At 39.5% G+C, this 21,671-nt stretch overlaps 1 protein-coding gene across 2 annotated transcripts in view; it reads left to right on the top strand.

The window, feature by feature from the left end:
* Positions 1 to 21,417, top strand: part of LOC309398754 (testis-expressed protein 47-like) — a 31,417-nt gene extending 10,000 nt beyond the window's left edge. Inside the window, exons 2-8 of one of the 2 annotated variants that reach the window (XM_081965937.1) lie at positions 903 to 975; positions 1,722 to 1,828; positions 12,341 to 12,402; positions 13,458 to 13,662; positions 15,306 to 15,462; positions 19,552 to 19,611; positions 21,184 to 21,417. In XM_081965937.1, the coding sequence (XP_081822063.1) occupies positions 903 to 975; positions 1,722 to 1,828; positions 12,341 to 12,402; positions 13,458 to 13,662; positions 15,306 to 15,462; positions 19,552 to 19,589 (642 nt within the window). In that variant the 3' untranslated portion in view covers positions 19,590 to 19,611; positions 21,184 to 21,417. The remainder of the gene's footprint in view (positions 1 to 902; positions 976 to 1,721; positions 1,829 to 12,340; positions 12,403 to 13,457; positions 13,663 to 15,305; positions 15,463 to 19,551; positions 19,612 to 21,183) is intronic. The other variant, XM_081965936.1, reaches the window with a different exon arrangement.
* The last annotated feature ends 254 nt before the right edge of the window (positions 21,418 to 21,671 follow it).

The raw sequence follows: 21,671 nt of genomic DNA, 5'->3' as shown, positions 1-21,671 counted from the left end.
TGAGGGATGATTTTCAGTCCATATGAAAAAAGATAATGACTACTAAATTTTCATCCTTGGGCTTCTCCCCAGGTCTTCTATTCATCATGGGATACAATCAAGTCAAAGCACTTATTAACAGCATGTAGCATACACAGAACGCCAATTAGACCTAACTAGGTCCCCAATCTTTATTGCCACTGAGCACAACAGATATTCTGCCTCTCCCAATAGCATACTTAACTAGCTTTGAAATTCCTAACCAACCTGAGGGCTTTTACTCTGGCACAGTCATGCCCTCTCCTCAGCTGTCCTTGAAGGCCAACACAAGAAAGGGTGTGTGGGTGAGAGAGAGAGAGAGAGAATGCCCCTGTGGCTTTGGACAAGCAGAAACAACAGAACGTGCACTTCTCTAGTGTCTGTAGTACATTTATAGTAGTCTCATCACACCATTATTGCATAAACATTCAGGGTGCACAGGACAATTTTACACTTCCCTGCTGTTTTCAGACATCAACCCCGCTATAACATACAATGTTGCCAGGTTGTGCACAGCAGTGCTTAAAATCCATCAGAAACAACTTGCGCTATAAACCTGTTTTAATGAGCGTGTAGCTTGTTATTTTAGAGTGATTTGTATCGTTATGGATTTAGTTTGCCACGCGTCTTTACACACCCATCCATTGTTCCTATCCTTGCTTTCAGATTCTTTTAAAAATTCCTTTTAGATTGTTGTTTTTATATTTCTTACATTTTGATATGTCATTTTTAGTTCTGATTTATCTTTTACGCTTTTCAATTCTTTATACCCCTTTTGCTGGTCTTTGGCTATAATAATGGTTTGATTTGATTGATATCTTGAATATATTATATTCTGTCAACAGTTTTTTTTAAAAAAGGTTCCTTTTTTCTCTGTCCTTTAGAAATCCCTCCTCCACAGGCTGATCTTTCTGGCTAAGATCTCGCCAGACCTGGCTGATAAAAGGTATTTGGCCGGTAAGTAAAAATTCTTCCTACTGTTTTCTTCAAGAACATTTTGAAATCGTCGTCAGAAAGTTTTAGAATGGAATGTGTTGATTTAATAAATACACCCTGAGCTTCTGAAAGCCAGCAGCTGACTTGAAAGGTCCTTCAAATACACAAAACGCATCCAAACTCTTTGGATGAGTGTAGAGCAGTGTAGGGCAGAGGAAGTTTCCAACAAATAGCCCCAGGAGCAATTTTCCCCCCTGCAGAATGTGGACTCCTAGCTCAGACCTTCTTTTGTTTAGTTATATCTCACCTTTAATATTTTTATAAATAAGTCAGGATAGCAAGTATACCTAATTCTCCTCCCTCCTTCTATTTTGTCCACAACAACCCTGTGAGATAAGTTGGGCTGAGAGAGAGGGACTAGTCCAAGATCACCTTGCTGGATTTCATGGCTAAGGTGGGACTAGAATTCACACTTTCCTAATGTTTAGTCTGGGGCCTCAACCACCACATTGAAATGGAACCTCAATTAATCAACTGATGATCAGATATCTTCTGTCTTTAAAAATGCAGCAACTTCTGAGATGTTTCTTGTTTTGGGGGGGTTGCTGCTCTGCTTGTGTTTTTGCACCCTCCTCCCCCTTGCTGTTTTTAAAAGTAAGCACTAAGTTTTGTGTGGATAAAGGGGACAGAAGCCTATGATGTTATAGCATCGCCAAGCAGCCCCATTATTTTGTGAAGGAATTTGTGCTTGCCTCATTTCTCCTCAGAGTACTGGGAACAACTGTTTCTGAATTTGCAACGCCAGTATTGTCAGGGAGTAGGGGTCACCGGCCTCTTGCTTCTCTACCCTACCTACATTATACACATACTAGAGGTAAGCTCACATGTGTGTGTGTGTTTATCTCTGTGTGTATGTGTATATATCTCTGTATGCGTAAAATAAGCAAAAATGCAATGTTTCTAACACGAGAATTTTGTGGGAATGCCATTCACGTTCATGAACAGTTTGAGCATCCATTTATAACTTTTTCAATACTCCCTTTTATCTCCACCATTATTCAAGAAGCCATTCTTATTCAAGATGGTGTCATTGAGCTTTCTTGCAGTAAGTTGGAGTAATGAATAGGAAACGTTTCAAGTGAAACTAGCAACTGCTTCCATTTTTCCTCTGCAGATACAGTAAATGTCACATAGACTGTGAGAGAAATCTTGAAGAATAGACAGAAGAGTCTTGAAGACAATGATCACATAAGAGAAATCTGAGTCCAAAGCAAGAATATAATTTGAGAAAGAGTCTCAGACTTGACCCTATTTAGCTTTCTTGAAAATAAAGGCAGGAAGAGAAGAAGTGTGTCAGGGTTCCTTGCAAAAATCAAATCCAGAAAGCACACACAGATAACTGTTTCAGCTGGATTCATTAGCTTATTTTTATACATAATAACAGATGAATAAATTTACAATACCAACAGTGGATTCTCCAACATGGCAGTAGTTACAGGCAAAGTACAGGGAGAGGAGAGATTGGTTTCAGTTCAGAGTTTAGAGCTTAATTTAGACAAGACCAGACTAGTTTATGTTTCCTTTTGCACAGACTCACAGCTACATAGATAAGCCACGCCCAGGCTCCGAGCCCTCTGGCATGGCTCTCAGTCACCAAATAGTTCCCATTGGCTGACCCAGTTGCCATGCCTATACATTGGCTGACCTTGTTACCCTGTCCTATTCCGGTGAGCTCCCAATGGCTGACCTGTTGCTTTGTCCTATTCCAGTTCATGAATATTCTGACAAAGTATATAGATTCTGTCACTGTAACCTTATAATAAAAGTAGTTTTAGCAACCATAACTTTGACCCTTTGGTTAAATGCCTGTGGAGATTCTCAATCATCTAAGTCATGGTTGTCCCAAAGATTCTTTTTCCAAAAGGCAATTGGACTTCCTTGGGATTTTTCTTTGATAATGTTTCATTTCTCATTCAAGAAGCTTCTTGGGTGAGAAGCAAAATGTTTTCAAAGGGAAAAAAGTTCAGTTGCCTTTGGTTTTCCTTTGGGACCCTTTGGTTAGGACTACCTTAAAGACTCTGTCAGTCCTAGATTAGTTATTCCTAAGGAACTTAAACTGGTAGGAGAAAACTGACTTGCAACTAGTTTTTCAGAATCTGCACAAATGAGTGGAAATAAATATGTACCTACACTTGTTCATGTTCATTGCACGGAGATTGAATAGACTGTTTCTCAAGATTTCAGAACAAGAACCTCTACTCACAAAATCAGATACAATAATAGTGTCTTGTGCCTGAAAGGATTGCTGAATACAGGTAGTCCTCAATTTACAACCATAATTGAGCCCCAAATTGCTGGTGCTAGGCGAGACGGTTGTTAAGTGAAATTTGCTTCATTTTACAACCTTTCCTGCCATAGTTGTTAAGTGAATCACTTAAGTTTTTAAGTTAGTGATATGATTGCAAAGTGAATCTGGCTTCACCATTAACTTTGCTAGTCAGAAAATCGCAAAAGATGACTCACCTCCACCCCAGGATACTACAACTGTCATAAATATGAATCAGTTGCCAAGAGGTTGCATTTTGATCACGTGACTATGGGGATACTGCAATGGTGGTAAGTGTGAACAATGGTCATATCTCACTTGTTCCAGTGCCGTTGTAACTTTGAATGGCCATTAAATGAAGTGTGTTGTAATTCAAGCACTACCTGCAAGTGGAAGTAAACGTGGAATGATCGCAACATGTAAAATACTTATCCCGCTCTTCTTATTTACATCTTGGGGGGGGGGGGAGTAAACTAACTAAGTCACAGCCATTTTATCACACCACGCTACCTGGAGTCTAACCTCTTGTAGTTTATCGCCCAGAGAAATTGTTCCTGTTTAATTAAAACATGAAAACTTGTATGCTAGAACAAGCTGCTAGAAAACATTTGGTGAGGCAGAGGAAAAATGACCTTCTTATTAAAAGGAAAAATAGAAAAGGAAAAAAAAACCCAGGGAAAGCTGTTGTTGCTTATTCCATTAAGTCCAGCTAGTTGCAGTCTAGATGAGAAAAAGAAAAATATTCCCCTCCATCCATCTGCTTGGGTGCCTGCTTTACTACCTAGAAAAACAGCTTCCTTGTAAGATTAGATCTTCGACAGCCTACTCCCAGCAGAAGTCATCTGCTGAAAACTGCACTAGATCTCAGGATCTGGTGTTTAAGAGCAAAGCTGTCATGAGGTTGCATCATGACCAAGGAGTAATTTCAAGGAGGATTGCCTCTCTGGGACTACCTTAGGCAGGTCTTGGAGAATATAACATCTTTGAGAAAATCAATTACTATGCATCATTCCATGGTGTGTTTTAGATTGGCGGCTATAACAGACTTTTACAGGTGTAGAGGGCTGGTTAAAATGATCTCACCCTCAAGACCCTGATTGATTTGTGGAATAATGGAGGCGATCCGTTTACACTATAACTTCCAAACATTTCTTTCTTCACAATTAGTCCCTTGGTTTACTGTGGAAACCGAAGCAGGCAGGGCATCAGTGAAACAAAATGGAGAAATTGTCAGGATAGATCAGAGCGAGCCCAATTGAAGGCTCATTTGGAGACCCACTTCAGAGCATTGGTAATAGAAAAAGAGTGCTTATTTCTCTGACATCAATGTATCCATACTGAACAGCCAACGTTCTTACATGCTGTGAGGCATCAAGATGTGAGAAGAAGTGAGAATCTGGAACAATGGGTGGCTCATCACAAACCATTCTTTGCAGAGAAACTTGATAGGTTGAGTTTGATTTATAATTCAGTGCTGTACAAATCCTGTAACTTCATTAACTATCTACTATTTTGAATTGTTTTCAGATGGCAGACAACATGTGTGGAAGGATGAGGATTATTACCTGCTTACATGCACCTTGTTTTTTCTAAATTGCAAATGAAAATTTCTAAATCGCAAACGGGAACTGATCAATAGTCCTTATGGGGGGCCAACAGAGAGGGCTCTGTGTGCCACCTTTGGCACACGTGCCATAGGTTCACCATCACAGCTATAGAAGGTAGTGATATTGACCCAGGAAATATAAATGTATATGTTAGCCTCATTCAATTTCTGGAAAGGTGGAGGACTGTAATCTCAGGGGGTTGTAATCCCCTGAATTGATACTATGTATCTGGACTGAATTGCTAGGAGGAGAAGGGACTACAAAACTACTTAACTATTATTCCACGGGTGTCAAACTCGCAGCGTCATGTAACGTTGCCGCCACCTGATGTTTCATGACCTTTTTTCCTTTGTGGAGCCTGGTTGGGTGTGGCCTGCGCATGACGCATCTGGCCTGCGGACAGTCAGTTTGACACCCCTGATAATTCTACTCTATCTTAATGGAGAGACCTATCCCAGAACCTAGATGTAGCAATGCTAACACTTCTGGCCCTCTTGACAACTTTTAATTCTTCCGTCCATAATTCCAGAAAGGTGGGATTTAACCTCCAGGGTAGCAATTTGCAGTTTTCTAGTTGTTCCTGGTGTACTGAGGTGGTGCTGAGATGTATGTGTATATGTCTATATAATACTTAAACTGTTGATCTAGAGATGCCCTACATAGTTCTTGTTTCCCATGCTGTTCAACATGCATTTGTCTGAAGGCACAGGGAGAACCATTCAGAACTTTGAAGTGGGGTGTCATGAGCAAATTATTCTTTGTTTACTTAGAATAGTGCAACGAGTACATTAATCTTGAAGGTTGCTTAACTCCACTAATGGCCTGGATGAAGGGAAACAATCTGAAACTAAACCCAGGCAAAATGGAGGCTCTCTTGGTGAATAGACAATTGGCTGTAGAAGAATAAGGTTCAACCTCTTTAATAAAAATTCATCCTTTCCGTGAAATAACAAATCTTCTGCTTGGGTGTATTCCTTGGTTCTCAGCTGACACTGAATTCACTGGACCCCACTATTGGATGCTTTTTCCACAATTTTGGTTAGAATGCTAGCTTTGATTGCCTTGAAGCTACTAAGCTTCGGTTACATTCCATCTTGCCTATGGCTGTATATGCTTCAGAGCTAACTGTTGGAAAAAGTTCTGCAAGTTGCAGCTGATGTAAAATGCAATGGCTACCCTATTATGTGTGCAAGATACAGGGGTCAGATGAATGGTATGTGCCAGAGAGCATCACTAAATGTCTATGGAGATTCTCAGTCATCCAGGTCATGGTTGTCCCAAAGGTGCTTTTTTTTCAAGAGGCAACTGGATTTTCTGATTTTTCTTTGAAGATGTTTCGCTTCTCATCCAAGAAGCTTCTTCAACACTGTCTATATGCCAGAGTTACAAGTCAGGTATTGTTTTTATGCCTAAACCTTAAAGAGTGCTTTTCCTGTTAGGAACTCAGTTGGTCTTTAAATCTGAAGAAGAGGTTCGTGTTTCTGGCATGCAGAAGAGAGTCTCTCAGGTTGCTGAAGTGCTATGGAATGTATTCGCCTGGCAGCTGCATTTAGCCCTAAAATAAGTGAAGATTGCTAATGATTCAGAGGTCAAAAGGGCAATTCCCTCCCCACACACTTTGACTATGCCTATTTTTGAAGTAAAGGATGCACATCTTTAAACAGGCAGGGAATAACAATAAGAAAAATGAGCCTCTTTTTGGCACTTACATATTTTTGAGGTGTGAAAGGAAAGATAATGTAGTAGCTTACATTTCTTTCTTTGTGATAGAGATAGTTCATTTGACTGGCAAAGGCTGGAAAGAGATTTGTTCCCATGCAAGATTGAAATTTTTGAAAATGGGCTGCTTTGCTTTGACATGGATGCCAAACGGACCCTATTGCTCTTCCTAAATATCAGATTGTGTTACAAGAGCCTGCTGGGTTCTGTTTTTGGAGCTGTGAATGTTTGTCTCTAGTTCATGTTCCTTTTTTGTCCCTCCATATTTTGGAAGTGAGAAATGCTGCTATTTGATCACCTGGTATGTATTTTCTGTAATTTAAAGAAGAGTTCTGAAGGCGATTGGTTGAACTTTCTGATCTCTGGTGATGACTGGGCTTTGAAGTCTCCAGATATTCTCGTGAGATTCTAATTTTCATTTGAATGAATTGGGCTAAAGCCTTTTATTTGTACAGTTGCTTTTTCATTTTTTGAAGCTTTTGTCCCAGCTTACAATTTACTTATATCTCACTCTTCTACCTTATTTTCAAACATTTGAGAAGTCACATTGGCTGGATTGTAAATTAGGCCTTTTAAAAATGCCTTTTAGTAGCAAACAACTTGCTCTCCAAATAACCTCTTTTTTAGTAAATTAAGTGATATTGTTTAAAAGTTGTCTGCTTTCATGATCAACTTAACCACTGGAGGCAAATAAAAGAGCAAAAATCGGTGATCTTGTGAATACTTGCAAGGAAGAGAGTGTCTTGGGCACAATGCTTTTATTCCACAGATAGTCCTCAGATTACAACCATTTGTTCAGGGACCATTCAAAGTTATGGCTGAATGAGTGGGACTTATGACTGGTCCTCAGAATTCCAGCTGTCACAGCATCCCTTTAGTCATGCATTTGAAATGGGTGCTCGCTGCCCATCTCACAAATATGATGTTGCAGTGAGTTGTGGTCGCAATTGTGATTTCTAACATAACCAGCTACCCATAAACAAAGTCATTGAAGAAACTGATCAGAAGTCACTCCCACTCCTGCCACTTTTTCAGGTGCTCTGTGGGTCTATAACAATTCATCGCAGCCAACTCATCATGGCCAACTTGCCACGGCCAACTCACTGCAAGACAACTAATGGAACAAGAGTTACACTAATATCAAACAAATGGTGGAAAAGAACAATTAAAGAAAGGATGAAAAAGGAGAGACAAAATGAAATGTGAATGAAAAAAATTAAAACAACATTTTATTTATTTTAAATAATTAAATTGAATTGTTAAATTGTCCAACAGTGAATTGTCCCATAGTGAGTTGGTCATGGCCAGTAGTCCTATAATGAGTTGGTCATGGTGAGTTGCCCCCTTAGTGAGTTGGTTGTGCTAGTTGGCCATGGTGAGTTGGCCATGGCAAATTGGCTGCAGCTAGTTGGCCACAACAAATTGTCCCATTCCATAACTTGCTTGCCTGGGACTCCTGTTCTTCCTGCTTAATAACCTGGGCAGTCCTGGGGTTATGATGGCAAGTCACAAGGATCGTGGGGATTGCTATCACTAAGCAATGCAGCCATGTGACGTGCTGCATTATGGCCACATTGCTTAGTGGTGGAAATTCTGTCCCAATTGCCATTGTAACATTATCTGTATAGTAACTGGAAGCTAATGAGAAAAGTCAGGGACAGTTTTACAAACTGAGCTAAAAATTGTCTGTTTATCAGTGTCTATCAATTCTGCAAAGAATTTATATTAACTCTTGTCGACAACTGATAGGATTGAATGCTGAATGTTTTAACTAGACTTTAGACATACAGTGTTGTACACATGTAAATGACTATGAAACAATTGAATCCCCATCTTTGAGGTACCATTAATGAAACAACTGTCTGAACAGATTAGCTGCTTAAATACTGTACATACAAATTGTTTAGATGAAAATATACCCATTTGTCTAAAGTGCATTAGAAAACAGACACTCCATTTAGCAAATCTGCAGTCAGGTCATGTCTCAGCTTTACTCTGTATGTAAGAAGCATTTTCTAATTTTGCAGGGTGGTTAGAGATCATTTTGTTGAGGATCCCATATTGATTACTTTTCCTAACCTAAAAGAAAGATGATGTGTTAGAAACAAATAGATGCCCTTATAACAAATGAATCTGAGAAAAAAAATGTCTCTATAATAGATACTGAATACACACTCACTCTATGAAAATAAGTTACATTATTTTTTCATGGTTATTCCATGCTTTTTTTCTTTTCCTTTTCCCACTATTGGGAAACTTGGATTATGGATACTTTGTTGAATAACCTCTCTTCTAACCTCAAGAACGTTTGTGGACAATCTAACGTCGATAAAACATATACCATAGATAATATGTTATATTTAATTTTTTATCTAAAAATTATTTGAACTGCATTTCCATATTACGTCTCTGGGTCTTCTTACAAACTTCAAAATCTGAACAGAAACTGATTTTACTGCTGTGATTTCTTTACAATGGCAGACTCAGTTTAGATCTTTTAACAAGTCATGTTTTTGGACTTGTTTATAATACTGTTGTTGGGCTACATGAGAACAGAAAGAATCTGGCATATGATAAACAATATTGCTGATTTTAATTAACATTCATTTCTCATATTAACTCATTTGAAAGGCTTATCTCATTAGTATCTGAACACGCCTTCATTTTTTAATAAAGGAACTTGATCATGGAGATGGTTTTTTAACCCTAAGTCTCTCTCTATCAATATAAGCCACTAGTGGATATCCGTGCTTCATGATGAAACTATGTGATCAGGCTATGCAGGAGAAATTCAGTTCACAATCTATTGGTTCAGTGGTTGAAACACGTAAGGGAATATTGTAGTGGTGGGATTCAATTTTTTTTACTACCGGTTCTGTGGGCGTGGCTTGGTGGACATGGCATGGTTGGTGGGCATGGCAGGGGAAGGATACTGCAAAATCCCCATTTCCTCCTGATCAGCTGGGACTCAGGAGGCAGAGAATAGATGGGGGCAGGGCCAGTAAGAGGTGGTATTTACTGGTTCTTTGAACTAATCAAAATTTCCGGTTCTCCAAAACTGGTCAGAACCTGCTGAATACCACCTCTGGAATATCGCTCCCACCGTCTTGAGTCCAGAAGCAGTTCCATAGGTGGAAGGTGTAGACATTTTGGTAGGGTACCAATGTTTACTATTGTAGGGAGCCCCAGACCACTCCTGAGCGAAGGAGTGGAACATCTGCCAGTTTGAACTGAGGTAACGGAATGTGAGGCAACTGGCAGTTGGAACAGAGTTCGCTCAGTGATGGTCAGTGATTGAAACACATAAGGGAATATTGCTCCCGCAGCCTTGAATCTGGAAGCAGTTCCATAGGTGGAAGGCACAGAGATTTTGGTGAGGTACTGACATTTAGTACTGTAAGGAGCCCCAGATCGCTCCTGAGTGAAGGAGTGGAATGTCTGCCAGTTTGAACTGAGGTAACAGAATGTAAGGCAACTGGCAATTGGAACAGAGTTCTTTTCAGATGGGTAGGGGGAGTAGAATATGTAGCTCCTTAGCATCAGAGCATGTTAATATAAGACAACTGGCAGTTGGAACAAAGTTCTTTTCAGGTGGGAAGGGGGAGTAGAACTCCTTAGCATCGGAGCATGTTAATTACTGTATAAGAAATACTAATGATCTGATGGTCATTTGAAAAATCCTTTCTTAGTGAGCACCTAGAAGCCAAGAGGAACATATGTGCCAAATTTCAAGTTTGTAGGCTTTATAGTTCTGGAGATTTTGTGATGAGTGAGTGGTATTTGGCTTTTATTTATATAGATTATGAGCAATATAAAACTATCAAACATTGAACCCAGAACTGAGATTAAGAAAGGAAATTCTACTGTATTTTGCTATGTGAAAATAACAACAAAATAGGGAGGAAGAGATTTTTTTTTTTTGCCACCTGTTATTATGGACGCAATATAATTATTGCAGTTGACTGGAGCAAGTTAGGAGTGGTTAAAAAGTTAATTTTCAGGTTGTAGGAAAAATAAAAACCAAAGCTGGATTGTTCTTCCTGCAAGAACTGTGAATGCCGGATCATAGTTTAACCTGCCCTAAATGGGGTGGTCACATTGTATGGACAAGCGGGACAGAGTGGAAATAAAATAAACTCGCTTCAGAAGCAAGTAATGTATTGTAAAAGCTTTCAGCTTCGTAAGTGTGGCAAGGAACAAAAGGGAGTAGCTCCCTCTGCTGGCAGAAAGACTATCATGTGCAAGAGATAAAAGGGAGATGGCGCAAGGAGATCCTATTTTCTAAAACTGCAGCATGTGTGTTTACTCAGTTGATTCTGAATGGTAGCGGCAGGGAAAGAAAAAGATTGGAAGTTTCTCCTCTGAGAAGATTTTATTATTTTATTTTATCATTTTAATTTAGTTATTCAATTTATATAATTACTTAGCTGGGGGGGGGGGGGAGCAATCATTATCTAGTTGCCCAGTGGATTTGCTTGAATCATTGCTATGGAGAGTCAAAGTTGGAGGAGCCAAGGAAGGTCTGGCTCAAAAGGAGGGAGCCAGACAGAGTTGAGGAAAGTCTTCATGGGACTTTATGCAAAGACAATTGCAGTGAGGAAACTGGATTGGTTCAATATGAACTTTGTTCTTTCAATGTGCAAGCTGTATCTGTAGGATTGCTGTGCGAGAGGAAAGACTTTAATTTGGAGCAAACGTCCTTGCAGGTCCCTGGAGGATTCTTCACCCTTGAGATTACATTAAATTGCTTTAATTTAATCTTTGTGCTTATGTTACACCAGCTGTGGACCTGTATACTACATTTTAGAAGTAAACGCTGCAAAAAAGTCACAAGAAGTGGGATAGTTCATTTTTTCTTGATGGATGCTCCAGAAGGGAGAAAACCATTATTTAGTAATGATTTAGTAGGGTTACTAGATACCTGAACCAGCAGAGGAGGACAAGGACAGTCAGAATGGGGGGAGGGGGGAGAGAAGGGGGGAGGTGAACACAATTCTTGGCATCTGTGACAAAAAGTACATCCCAAACCTATATTAAAAAAGGAAAAAAAAAGACTTAGGGCTGCATGTGTAGGAAATTACCTTTTCCAGCATCAGAAAGATTGGTCTTTTAATCACAATATTTTTTCCAACAAATATTTTTTTTCATTTTTTTTCAAGAACATATGCTAATGACAGTATAGAATCAATCAGGCATGTGCCAAATTTCATTGTAGAAAAGTATGGCATGGCATGCGATTTATAAATTGCAATGATTGTAGTTTTGAAGAGGCTGAATTAAAGCTGATCGCTGGAATCAGGAAATAAATAAGGTAGAACTTGGCTGTCTCATCTGTCAACGGATGAAGGAAACTAAGCAGTAGACAATTTACAAGGTCACGACACAAAATGTTGATTGACTACTGTTGTGAAAGCAGCTGGACAATATTTCATTATAAGGCTATGCTGCTGGACAGAGGACATGAGGAGAAAAAGGTGCTCTTCATTTCCATATTATTGGTTGGCAAGGAGATTCTTGCTTGGTTTCCTGCCATAAATTGTGGTAACATAAAGTCAGCAGATCATTTAGTGCAGGATGTCTAGAGGAGGAAATGGGCAGATGTCCTAATAGTTTGACAACCTTTCCCTGTGCAATAAATGATCTGGGAACAGGCTCACTGGAGCAAGATGGATGTTCTTCTTCAGTGGCATGAGTTACTACTAATGTGATTTTTAGCATGATTTTTTTCTTTTAGTCATCCAGTGATGTGCTCTACTCTGTCCTAAGAGATCTGAGGGACATTGAACAGCAGAAGAGGTAAGCCATTAATTCTCTTAAAGCCCAAGGATTCCCCCCACCTCATAATTCTAATGAAAAGATTTGCTTTGACACCCTAAAATGCATTTTGCGCTTGTGGGACACAGAACCCAGCTTTTTAGTGATGAAAAAGTTTGGCTGACAATAATTGAAGGACTTGTTCTTTTGGTTTCCCAAAAGTTCTTGCTCATTTGTGGAGCAATCTTGGTCCAGCTAATTAACTCACACATGTATGAAGGCATTAGAGGACCATTTACGTTTCTTATTTGACAGAAAAGTGAGATTAATATATAAACTGTAATTCTGGCCAGACTTAAAACTCCATATGTGCCAGAGGCCTGGTTCTGAAAGAAGATGGGCCACTGACATAACAAATGATATGCTATTACAATGCCTAGTGTGAATTTATTTATTTATTTATTTATTTCAAGATTTATAGACCGCCCCCTCTCCCCGAAGGGATTCGGGGCGGTGTACAGGCATCTCATTAAAAACCAAATACAAAAGATAAATACTCTTAAATACCCTTAAAATTGAATTAAACCTAACAGTCATGCCTTAAACCTAACTGTCATGCCTTAATAGAGCTTTTCTGCCACCAAATGGAACCATTTCCCCTGCTGTCATGGATGACATCTGGTGCCTGAATATGGAATATTTGGTTAAATGACATCCACATATTTGTCAACATGCTACCCAACATTCAGGGTGCCAGATTCTTACAGGAAAACCCTGATTTCCCCCAAGGTTTATATTATTACATCTGAGAATACATTTTTGCATTATTTCCCTCTTGAAATGCCTTAATTTCTAGAGGAAAGAAGGAATTCTGTCTCTTAAGGTATTATTCATATCATTCTGTGTGTGTAAATCTTTGGATTCCACTGCATGTTTCTGCCTGGAATGTGGCAACTTAATTGCCTTCTGCTCCAAAGAAGAAATTTGACTACTTTATCTTCTCCAAGCATAAGGAAGTGCTTGTCCTCTCTCACTGCTACTTAACAATTTTGTCCTGATTCACTTTTTTTGGGGTGGTGGTGGTGGATCTATTTCAGAGTGCTAGTCCTGGATGCCAAGATCCTGGTAATGTCCCACAATCTTCCTGCTCGACTCTTCCCACAGTGGAGCTATAAAGTGTTGAATCTACCAGAGAGATACCTGAACTATGAGACTTCTCGTGAGGAGCCGGTGGAGGCTACCATTTCTGAATGCCTCACTGCACTCTTGAAATTGGGCAAACATCTGCTAAGGTATCCCAAGGTATAACTTCTTCTCCAGCTGTTTCCAGAATGACCTTGAAAACTCCTTAAGCCTCTTCCATGTCTATGGTTACCACCCAAGACTTGAAACAGTGCTAGTAACACAACCGTCACAGATTATTCACCCAGTGAGACCCACTTCTCATACACCTAAAGACTTATGCATTAACCAGTCCTCACCACTAAACGTAATAAAATTGAGGTCCGTTATTGGCATTGCTAATTGGGGGTTGGGGGCAAGATGGAAGTTGTGCCTAGCAAGAGAGTTCCAGGGAGGAAAATGCTATTTATAAAACAAATTGACATGGCTGCCCAACTCACGCATGGTGACTCTGGGCATCTTCCAACATTAAATTTTCACAATGTAAGAACCAATAAACACCCTACCCCATCCTCCGGGCAGTGTCAACAACCACACAATCACACTAGCCACTTGATCAGTTCCATATCACGCTGGATCCCCAGGCTCACTGACAAAAACCATGTTTTCAGGGCTTTGCAGAAACGTACCAAGATGAAGGCCAATCTTATCTCAGGAGAATGATATTCCAAAAGGAAGGATCGACCACAGAAAAGGCTTCCCCCCCCCCTTGGCCCTTCATTTTATGTGGTGGTCCCACACCTACTCTCAGAAGCATGCGATATAATCATGCAAATACCTGTCACAATACAACATGGGGGAAGAGGATAGGGGCCTAACTTTATGGAGGTGGGAAGGGAGACGCAGAGTCTGTAGCCATGGCAGTCTATGTCTCTAGCATCTTTTCCTCCAAGAGTCTCCAGCAGTAAGACATGGCTGGGGAGATGTGGTAGGTGGAAAGGTGTTCCCTGATGTTTGGGACAACTAAAAAGATGTAAAGTGGTCCCCTACATCCCCCTCACCTTTTGGTCTTTGTCCTGGGCAGAATTAAGCAGGAAAGCCACTGGAGGCAGATCTCTGGCTTGTGAAGGCTCAGGAGCTTCATTTGTTTCCCACAGTTGCCTGGGAAATACCCTTTCCTGCTCTGGCCTCCCAGATATTCTGGGGCAAACAGTCTAAGAATTCCAAACCAGAACGGCCCATGATTGCATCACCTGGGAACTTGCAATTTCAATTTATTGAAGGCAGCAGATTAGGGAGGTGCCTGTAGCACTTTTTACTGTGGGTGTGATAGACAGAGACTCACTTTTTACTTCCCCCCATCCCGCTCCATGAATGATAACTATTATTTCTTCCTGGTGGATATTTTCAACTAAAGTATAGTAGAAGGGGTTTTTTTTTTTCCTTTTCTTCTCCACATCTTTTCCTTAACAGTTTAAAAAGTATTTGACCTGGCAGCACTGCTATCTAGGAGCACAGCTATTCACTGTCCTGATGATTCTTATGGGAAGGATGCATCTAGATTTGGGGCAGACAATCCCTCTATCCCTTGACACCAACACAGCACCTACAACCACTACAATTATTTGATTGATGCTCCTATTCCTGCCCAGCTTCACCTTCCAAAGCAAGAAGAGGTGTTCCAGATGCCTTTGTTGCTTTTCCATTGTATTCGCTAGCAAGCCAGAGCGTTTTCCACAACAGGGTTTGCCACTGTGTTTATTTGCACTTGCTGGGCTGTGGAAAATTACCTGACTAGCCACTGCTTCTTCTCTCACCTTCAGAGCCCTAAGAACCTACCAGACCATTTCTTGGAAAAAGTCCCAGAGTTCATTGTTTCCCAAGACACCATTGGTTTCCTCCTGGAGTGTCAAGAGTTATTGAAACCAGCTCAGTTCCTGCATTTATTTGACTTTCCTGTGAATATCCAGATGGACTCAGGTATGTGGTAAACTGAAGGGAGGAGGAAAACCTATGGTAATTTTTCACTGTGTGACTTTAAAGCCGGGTTGAGGAACCAGAGGATTATAATGCTACAGAACAACATATTCCAACTCATTACTGGCTACGCTGGCTGGTGCTGGTAGGATTTATAGTTTATCATCTGGAGAACCATATGGCTTAAGATGATCATTGCATAAAGTTGTCATCAGCCTAATTTGGGAGCCAAATTAAGCCACAGCAGTAAGGTATTATATCCTGAAATCAATCCACATGCTACTGGGGGATTTTCATATTAAGCAGAATGAAAAATCAGGAAAAGATTTACCAAACTCACTTGGATAAGCAGTAATGGCAGGCTGAAAAAAAACAATTAGTAGTTATATTTCTCTCTTATGCACTAGTAGCTCACTGCTGCATAAGTGTAGTAAAAAAAGTCTTTATTGCAAATAAGCATCTGCTATAGCGTGAACATTAGTGTAAGACTAAACACATCCTGTCAAAACCTGAACTAATCTATGACGTCTTACATTCTGATTTTTATAACTGCACCAATATGATAGATACCCAACTGGGACAATTTCATTCAGAGGAATTTATGGCACGTATAATAGAATCCTAAGGACGTCATTGTGTTTACTGTGCTCAATGGCCCTTGCTTGCATAAGATTATTACAACCATAAATATTTTAAATTGCACAGCTTTGAAATAACAAGATAGAGTGCTGAGTGAAAAGAGAATCTTGTCACATTACTTTCTTTAAGCTTTGAGGCTAATTATGATAAATAACATGGCTCTTGTGCATGGTACCTGTCAGCTTATAGGCCATTCTAATTAGCTATCTTCTTTTCTTTCTGGGGCACTAGAGCACAACCTTAAAATCTACATAGTTTTCAAGGCAATACCACTATATTATCAAAACCAACGATAAGCAAAGCCATGTAAAAACACTAAAAGAAATATTGGAAAATGAACTATGGAAGCCAGCTGGCTCCTGATACTACATATTCATCTAGATAGGGTTCTGCAGAGTGGTGTAACTTTATTCCTATGAATGATAAATCATTATTTCAGAAGCTGAAGGTATGCTTTTAAATCAAAAAGAAGATTGAAAGGAAATAGCCACTTTGGCGGATTTTGTAAAGGTGTGGTCAGTTTTGCAAAGCTGTGATGCTACAGAAATGTTTATCATAGGTTCGGTCTTGTGCATACCTAGCCTTCAGATGTATGATCAAAGATCTGCAAAGGCTGGAGAAAGACACTGGCCCCAGGTACCCCATTCTGTGCAGAAGATCGGATTTAATACCTAAAAGGAGTGACTGAGATTTGTCAGTTAGTAAAAGTAATCCAGGTATCAGCTTTATTTACATGCTGTGTACCAAACCCCCTTGATTTTCCCTTTTGGAATCACTGTGGAACACAAACATTTTGTGGGTTTTCTCTGATTTGGAGATGAGAGAAATACAGTTAATGGTTCCATAAGCATGGAATTCCACCTGTATACAATTGCCCTTCCATTTCTTTGGCAAGTACTTCCCATTCCTCCTATTAAATATAAATAGCACTAATAAATGTGAACTTAGTGACTAGAACTCCAAGTGGCTCTTTAGATTCTCCCCCCAACTCCAAGATAATTCCCATAATTGTTAGGTTTGGACCAACACTCAAAGGTACTACTTCCTGTGTCTGGGGCTTCCCACCCCAAATTTAAGATTTAGGCTTGCAGTTACAAAAAGATAACATATTAACAAAGGACAAAAAGACTAAACAGGATTCAGAACAGTTTGATTAAAGCCAACAGGGATAAAAAAAGAAGTATCCAAGATCCATCAACTGCCCAGCCATGCAATCTTAAAGAAGCAGCTTTTGGCCATTACGTGAACAGAACTTTTGCTTTTTTGTTCATAAAAGCACTTGGGAGACAAAAGCTTGTATGGATGCTGTCAGCCTTCTTTCCCATGCAAGTTACTGTAGAGAGTTGTTCATTTAGGTAAAGTTCTCTTAAAATTCATTTATACCAGTAGGCTCTAGGGGAGTGATTGGGACTGGTTACTTTTTAGGACTAAATGAAATGTAGGAGCCTTTTAAACAAGTGGTGATCTTTCCCAGTGTTGGAAAAACCCATTTTCTCATAAGCATATTTGTCTGGTTTCTCTGCATTGGCTCCCAGTAGTATCTGGCAATTATGGCTCAGGGGAACAAAATCTTCCCTTTTTATAGTGCTATAATCCCAATCTGATTCGCTCCCCATAGTATTTATCTGGGAAAAAAAATATCCAGCTCTGATTTAGAAGTTCTCTTGAGTTCTGTGCAGTTGGAGAACTAGAAGGGCATTAAAACATTAATATTGCTCTCTGTAAGACAGAGACAGAAAGAAAATAGAAAGATAATCAATTTACCCTTCCGAGGGGAAAATAGAGCCACTGTGGGGACTTCAAGTTGGCTAGGCCAGAAATATTTTAGCTGCTTCACTATAAATATATATATATATATATATTTTGCCAGAAGCTATGTTGAGATTTAAACATGTGTCCTACGAGTTCCCACCTTCCTTGGGGTAGTGCAAGCAGGCCAGGCAAGGTGTGAAGTTACAATAAAACCACCTTTCCCAAATTTCACTGTATTGTTTTCATTGTTCACTTGTGGGTATTTTTTAAGAGGGTTAAAATTACATTAAAGGAAGGTGTAATGGCCTTCCTAAAAGTTTAGAAACCCTTGATCTATCATGTATTACAGCAATAGTTGGCAGAGGATACACAAAGGGAATGCTTTTGGTGTCTACGTTCCTGACAAATAGCAGTAATTACTTCCCTCACATTAGGGTTTTGCTATAGTACAGAATTCTTGAGGCGGTGGATAACCTAGAAATGGTATTGTGTATGTGACTATAATTCTGAACACTGAAAAACAAATCGTCAAGCGGCAAGACACTGAATCTTTTATTCTAAGCCCTGCATTAAGGGAGCACAACACAAATTAGAATGGCAATTTAGTCCAAGAGTCAACGCAGGAAAAAGTGGCGAGATTGACTCTTTCCCCCACACTTTGCTGTGGCTGCATGAAACATAAAATGCTTAATGAATGTGCACACATCCTCCATATTTATGGAGATTCTCAGTCATCCAGGTCATGGTTATCCCAAAGGTGCTTTTTAAAAAGGCAAATGGACTTTTTTCCCCTTGAAAAAGTTTTGCTTCTCATCCAAAAAGCTTCTTCAGCTTGAGAGAAACAAACAAACAAAAACAAAAAAAACGGGAACGGAAACAAAAAAAACCTCCCCCCACCATCCAGTTGCCTTTTAAAAAAGCACTTTTGGGACACACAGCCACTCTTGGGGACACACAGCAGGACCCATTCTAACCAAGGTTGGAAGCTTACCTCATTCCCACATAAGGCAGCTAACATGTGGGGTTTGCAGCCATCCAGAATGATGGTGTGGGATTGGCATAGCATAAACGAGACTCAGACGTTCATTAACATTTTGCCCACTGTAGAGACAAGAATCAGAATCAATTCACCCATAGAGGCGCAGGCCTTTATGGAAAAAAATAAAACACTCCTAGAGAAAACACCAGACACTACAACGGACACGCAGGACACGGGAGGGGCCAGAGCTCTGCCAGTGGAGGGAGATGGGGCAATAGCAAGAAGACTCAGATCACAAAAATAAACAAGAAAATCATATTATTATAAACTGACCGAAAGTGATAAAGGAATTATACTTGGATTTTATACTGTAATGTTTAATCTGATTGAATTTAGTAATAGAATTAATATGCTGATTGTAATCAATTATATACCAATGCATTATATATAAATGTATACTATGGGTATGGAGGGAGGGGCGCCTTTCACATTTTGCAACTGCCAAAATTTGTAGACCTGTCCATTTACCCTTTTCCCTATAAATGTTGAAAACCCAATAAAATTTTATTATAAAAAAAAAAACATTTTGCCCACTGTGGACATAAGATTGTGATGCACTTGTGTGCTTGTGAACCAACATTTGGCTTTGGCATGTCATTAACAAGGGCTTTCTTCAGAGCAAGTTAGTTCTCCAATTAATGTAGTCCTTGTTTTGGTCAAAGGATTTGTGTTTCGAAGTGATAATCCAGCATCCATTTAAATTCTTCATAACCTGCAAGAAGGTACAGTATGACAATATCTCCCCACCCCCTGTGGTCTGTGATACACGCATGATCCTTTCCGGTGCATGAGTAGAGGCACAGGATGTTAACTGCTAGTTAGACTAACATCTCTGCTAGACTATAGAATTGCTTTTATGTGCTTGCCACACTAACATCACTGGCTGTTGTAGTACAGGTAGTCCTTGTTTACCGACTGCCTCATTTAGTGGCAATTCAGTTACGGTTGTGATGACAAAGTAACTTTGCAACTAATCCTTGCAGTTATGATCTCAGCAGGTCTTTGAAGCAAAGGAAAGCTAAGATTGAAGGCACATCCACGGTTTTACTTAGTGACCACTTCACTTAAAGATTGAATTGCCAGTCGCATTTGTGGTCGCTAAATGAGGACTACCAGTAGAAGTACCAGGTTTGAATGTTAACTGTACTGTATATAAGCCCTGGTTGGAGCAAGCTAGGGTCAGACTGCACAACACAAACAATATTAATAAAAATAGACTAACAGCTTAACTCAAGACAAGATTGATTGTAAAAAATGTTAACAGTAAGAATGAAATTTTCCAGAGCTCCTTGGTTGCAGTCCATCACTCTGTTGCTTTCTAAAGTCCCTGTGAGCTATGAAAGAAACAGTTAGTCAATAATTTGCATCTAGTGACTTTGCTTAATCGCTGTAACCTTATTTAGATGCTGCTAAATTAGCTAGACTGGGAAAGAAAGAAAGTTTAATTCCGAATAAGGATACAAAATGAGACAAACTCCAGGAATAGTGTTGAACTATGTTATGTGTGAGGGGTGTAGGGTGTGGGGGAGTAGTTAATGGTTGGGTAGTCAGCATGGACAACAATTCCTGGCAATGTGGAGATGCTCATCCTTAATGTCTGCAGAACGCTAACAAGTCAAAAGAAAATGTTACTTCCACTAGGAAGTCAGAATCACAATTGATTGTGTCAAATCAATTGGGACAGTCCTGAAGTGGTAAACAACAATGGAGTGGAAGTGATTTTGGTTCAAGGAATGAGTGGCACATTTTAAGGCATTCAACAACAGTGATAGGAAGAAATACTTACCTGTAACAAGCATTCTCCATCAGGATTTGAGTAATAATCCCCAACCTTGGGACTAGATGATTAACTAAACTTGGGCCAGTATTTTTTTTCCAAGAACCAGGTCATAAAGGCAAGTGCATGTGGACATACTCAAACATATATCCTTCCCTCATAGTTATCTTTTATCATTATATTAATGTGTGAATGTCATCAAAGTATATACATTCTCCCATGGGGAATGAAAAATCTGTGTATCATCTCTCTCGTGTATCTTAACATAAAAGTTGGCTGTCTTCACATATGCTAGTAAGAAGTGTGTTATGTATCTCTGATGCTCGAAAGCTTGACATATAGCTAATGTTAAGCAACAAAGCTCCCTTAAGCAGTTATGAAGGACAAATGCCACATGGGTGAAGCTGGGACTTTGTCCACATTGGCAGCATTCGCTTGTATACTAGAATGCTTTCTAATCCTCGATGGTGTTCAGGATTCTTCTCCTAACCCTCTGTTTCTTTTGCCTCAAAAACAGACACCACACATCCTTTGTCAGATCGGTTAAAACTCCATCTTGATTGGGCTGCTTTGAAGGAGGTTTTTAAGGAAAAAAAGTCTTTGTGACGTCTGAAACGTAGTATTGATAGAAATGTCAGATGGCATACTTGAAATTCCAATACCGAAGAATGATAATCAGTGTGGACTACTTGTAATTTTTTTTTGCGATAATTGATTTTTTAAAATAAAATATGCCTTTTCTCTTTCAGAATTAGTATCTATGATACTTTCAATTCAAATAAACATAGCCCTGTATATGTTTTGTCTCTGACAAATCCTCCCATTATTTCAGTCCTAATCATTTTTTTCTATCAATTTTAAACCTAGAGGATACACAGGAAAGGAACCCACCTTTCCCCAATTAGTATGCTATACAAAACTGTGAAAATCAATATAGCTTGATCCTAGTAACACCCCGTTTCTTATTTTCCCAGCTTGAAAAATTGTATAATATTAAAGAATGCT

The sequence above is a fragment of the Natrix helvetica genome, assembly GCF_964273705.1.
Source record: "Natrix helvetica genome assembly, chromosome: 1".
NCBI lineage: Eukaryota > Metazoa > Chordata > Lepidosauria > Squamata > Natricidae > Natrix > Natrix helvetica.
This window is presented reverse-complemented; position numbering and strand designations above follow the sequence as displayed.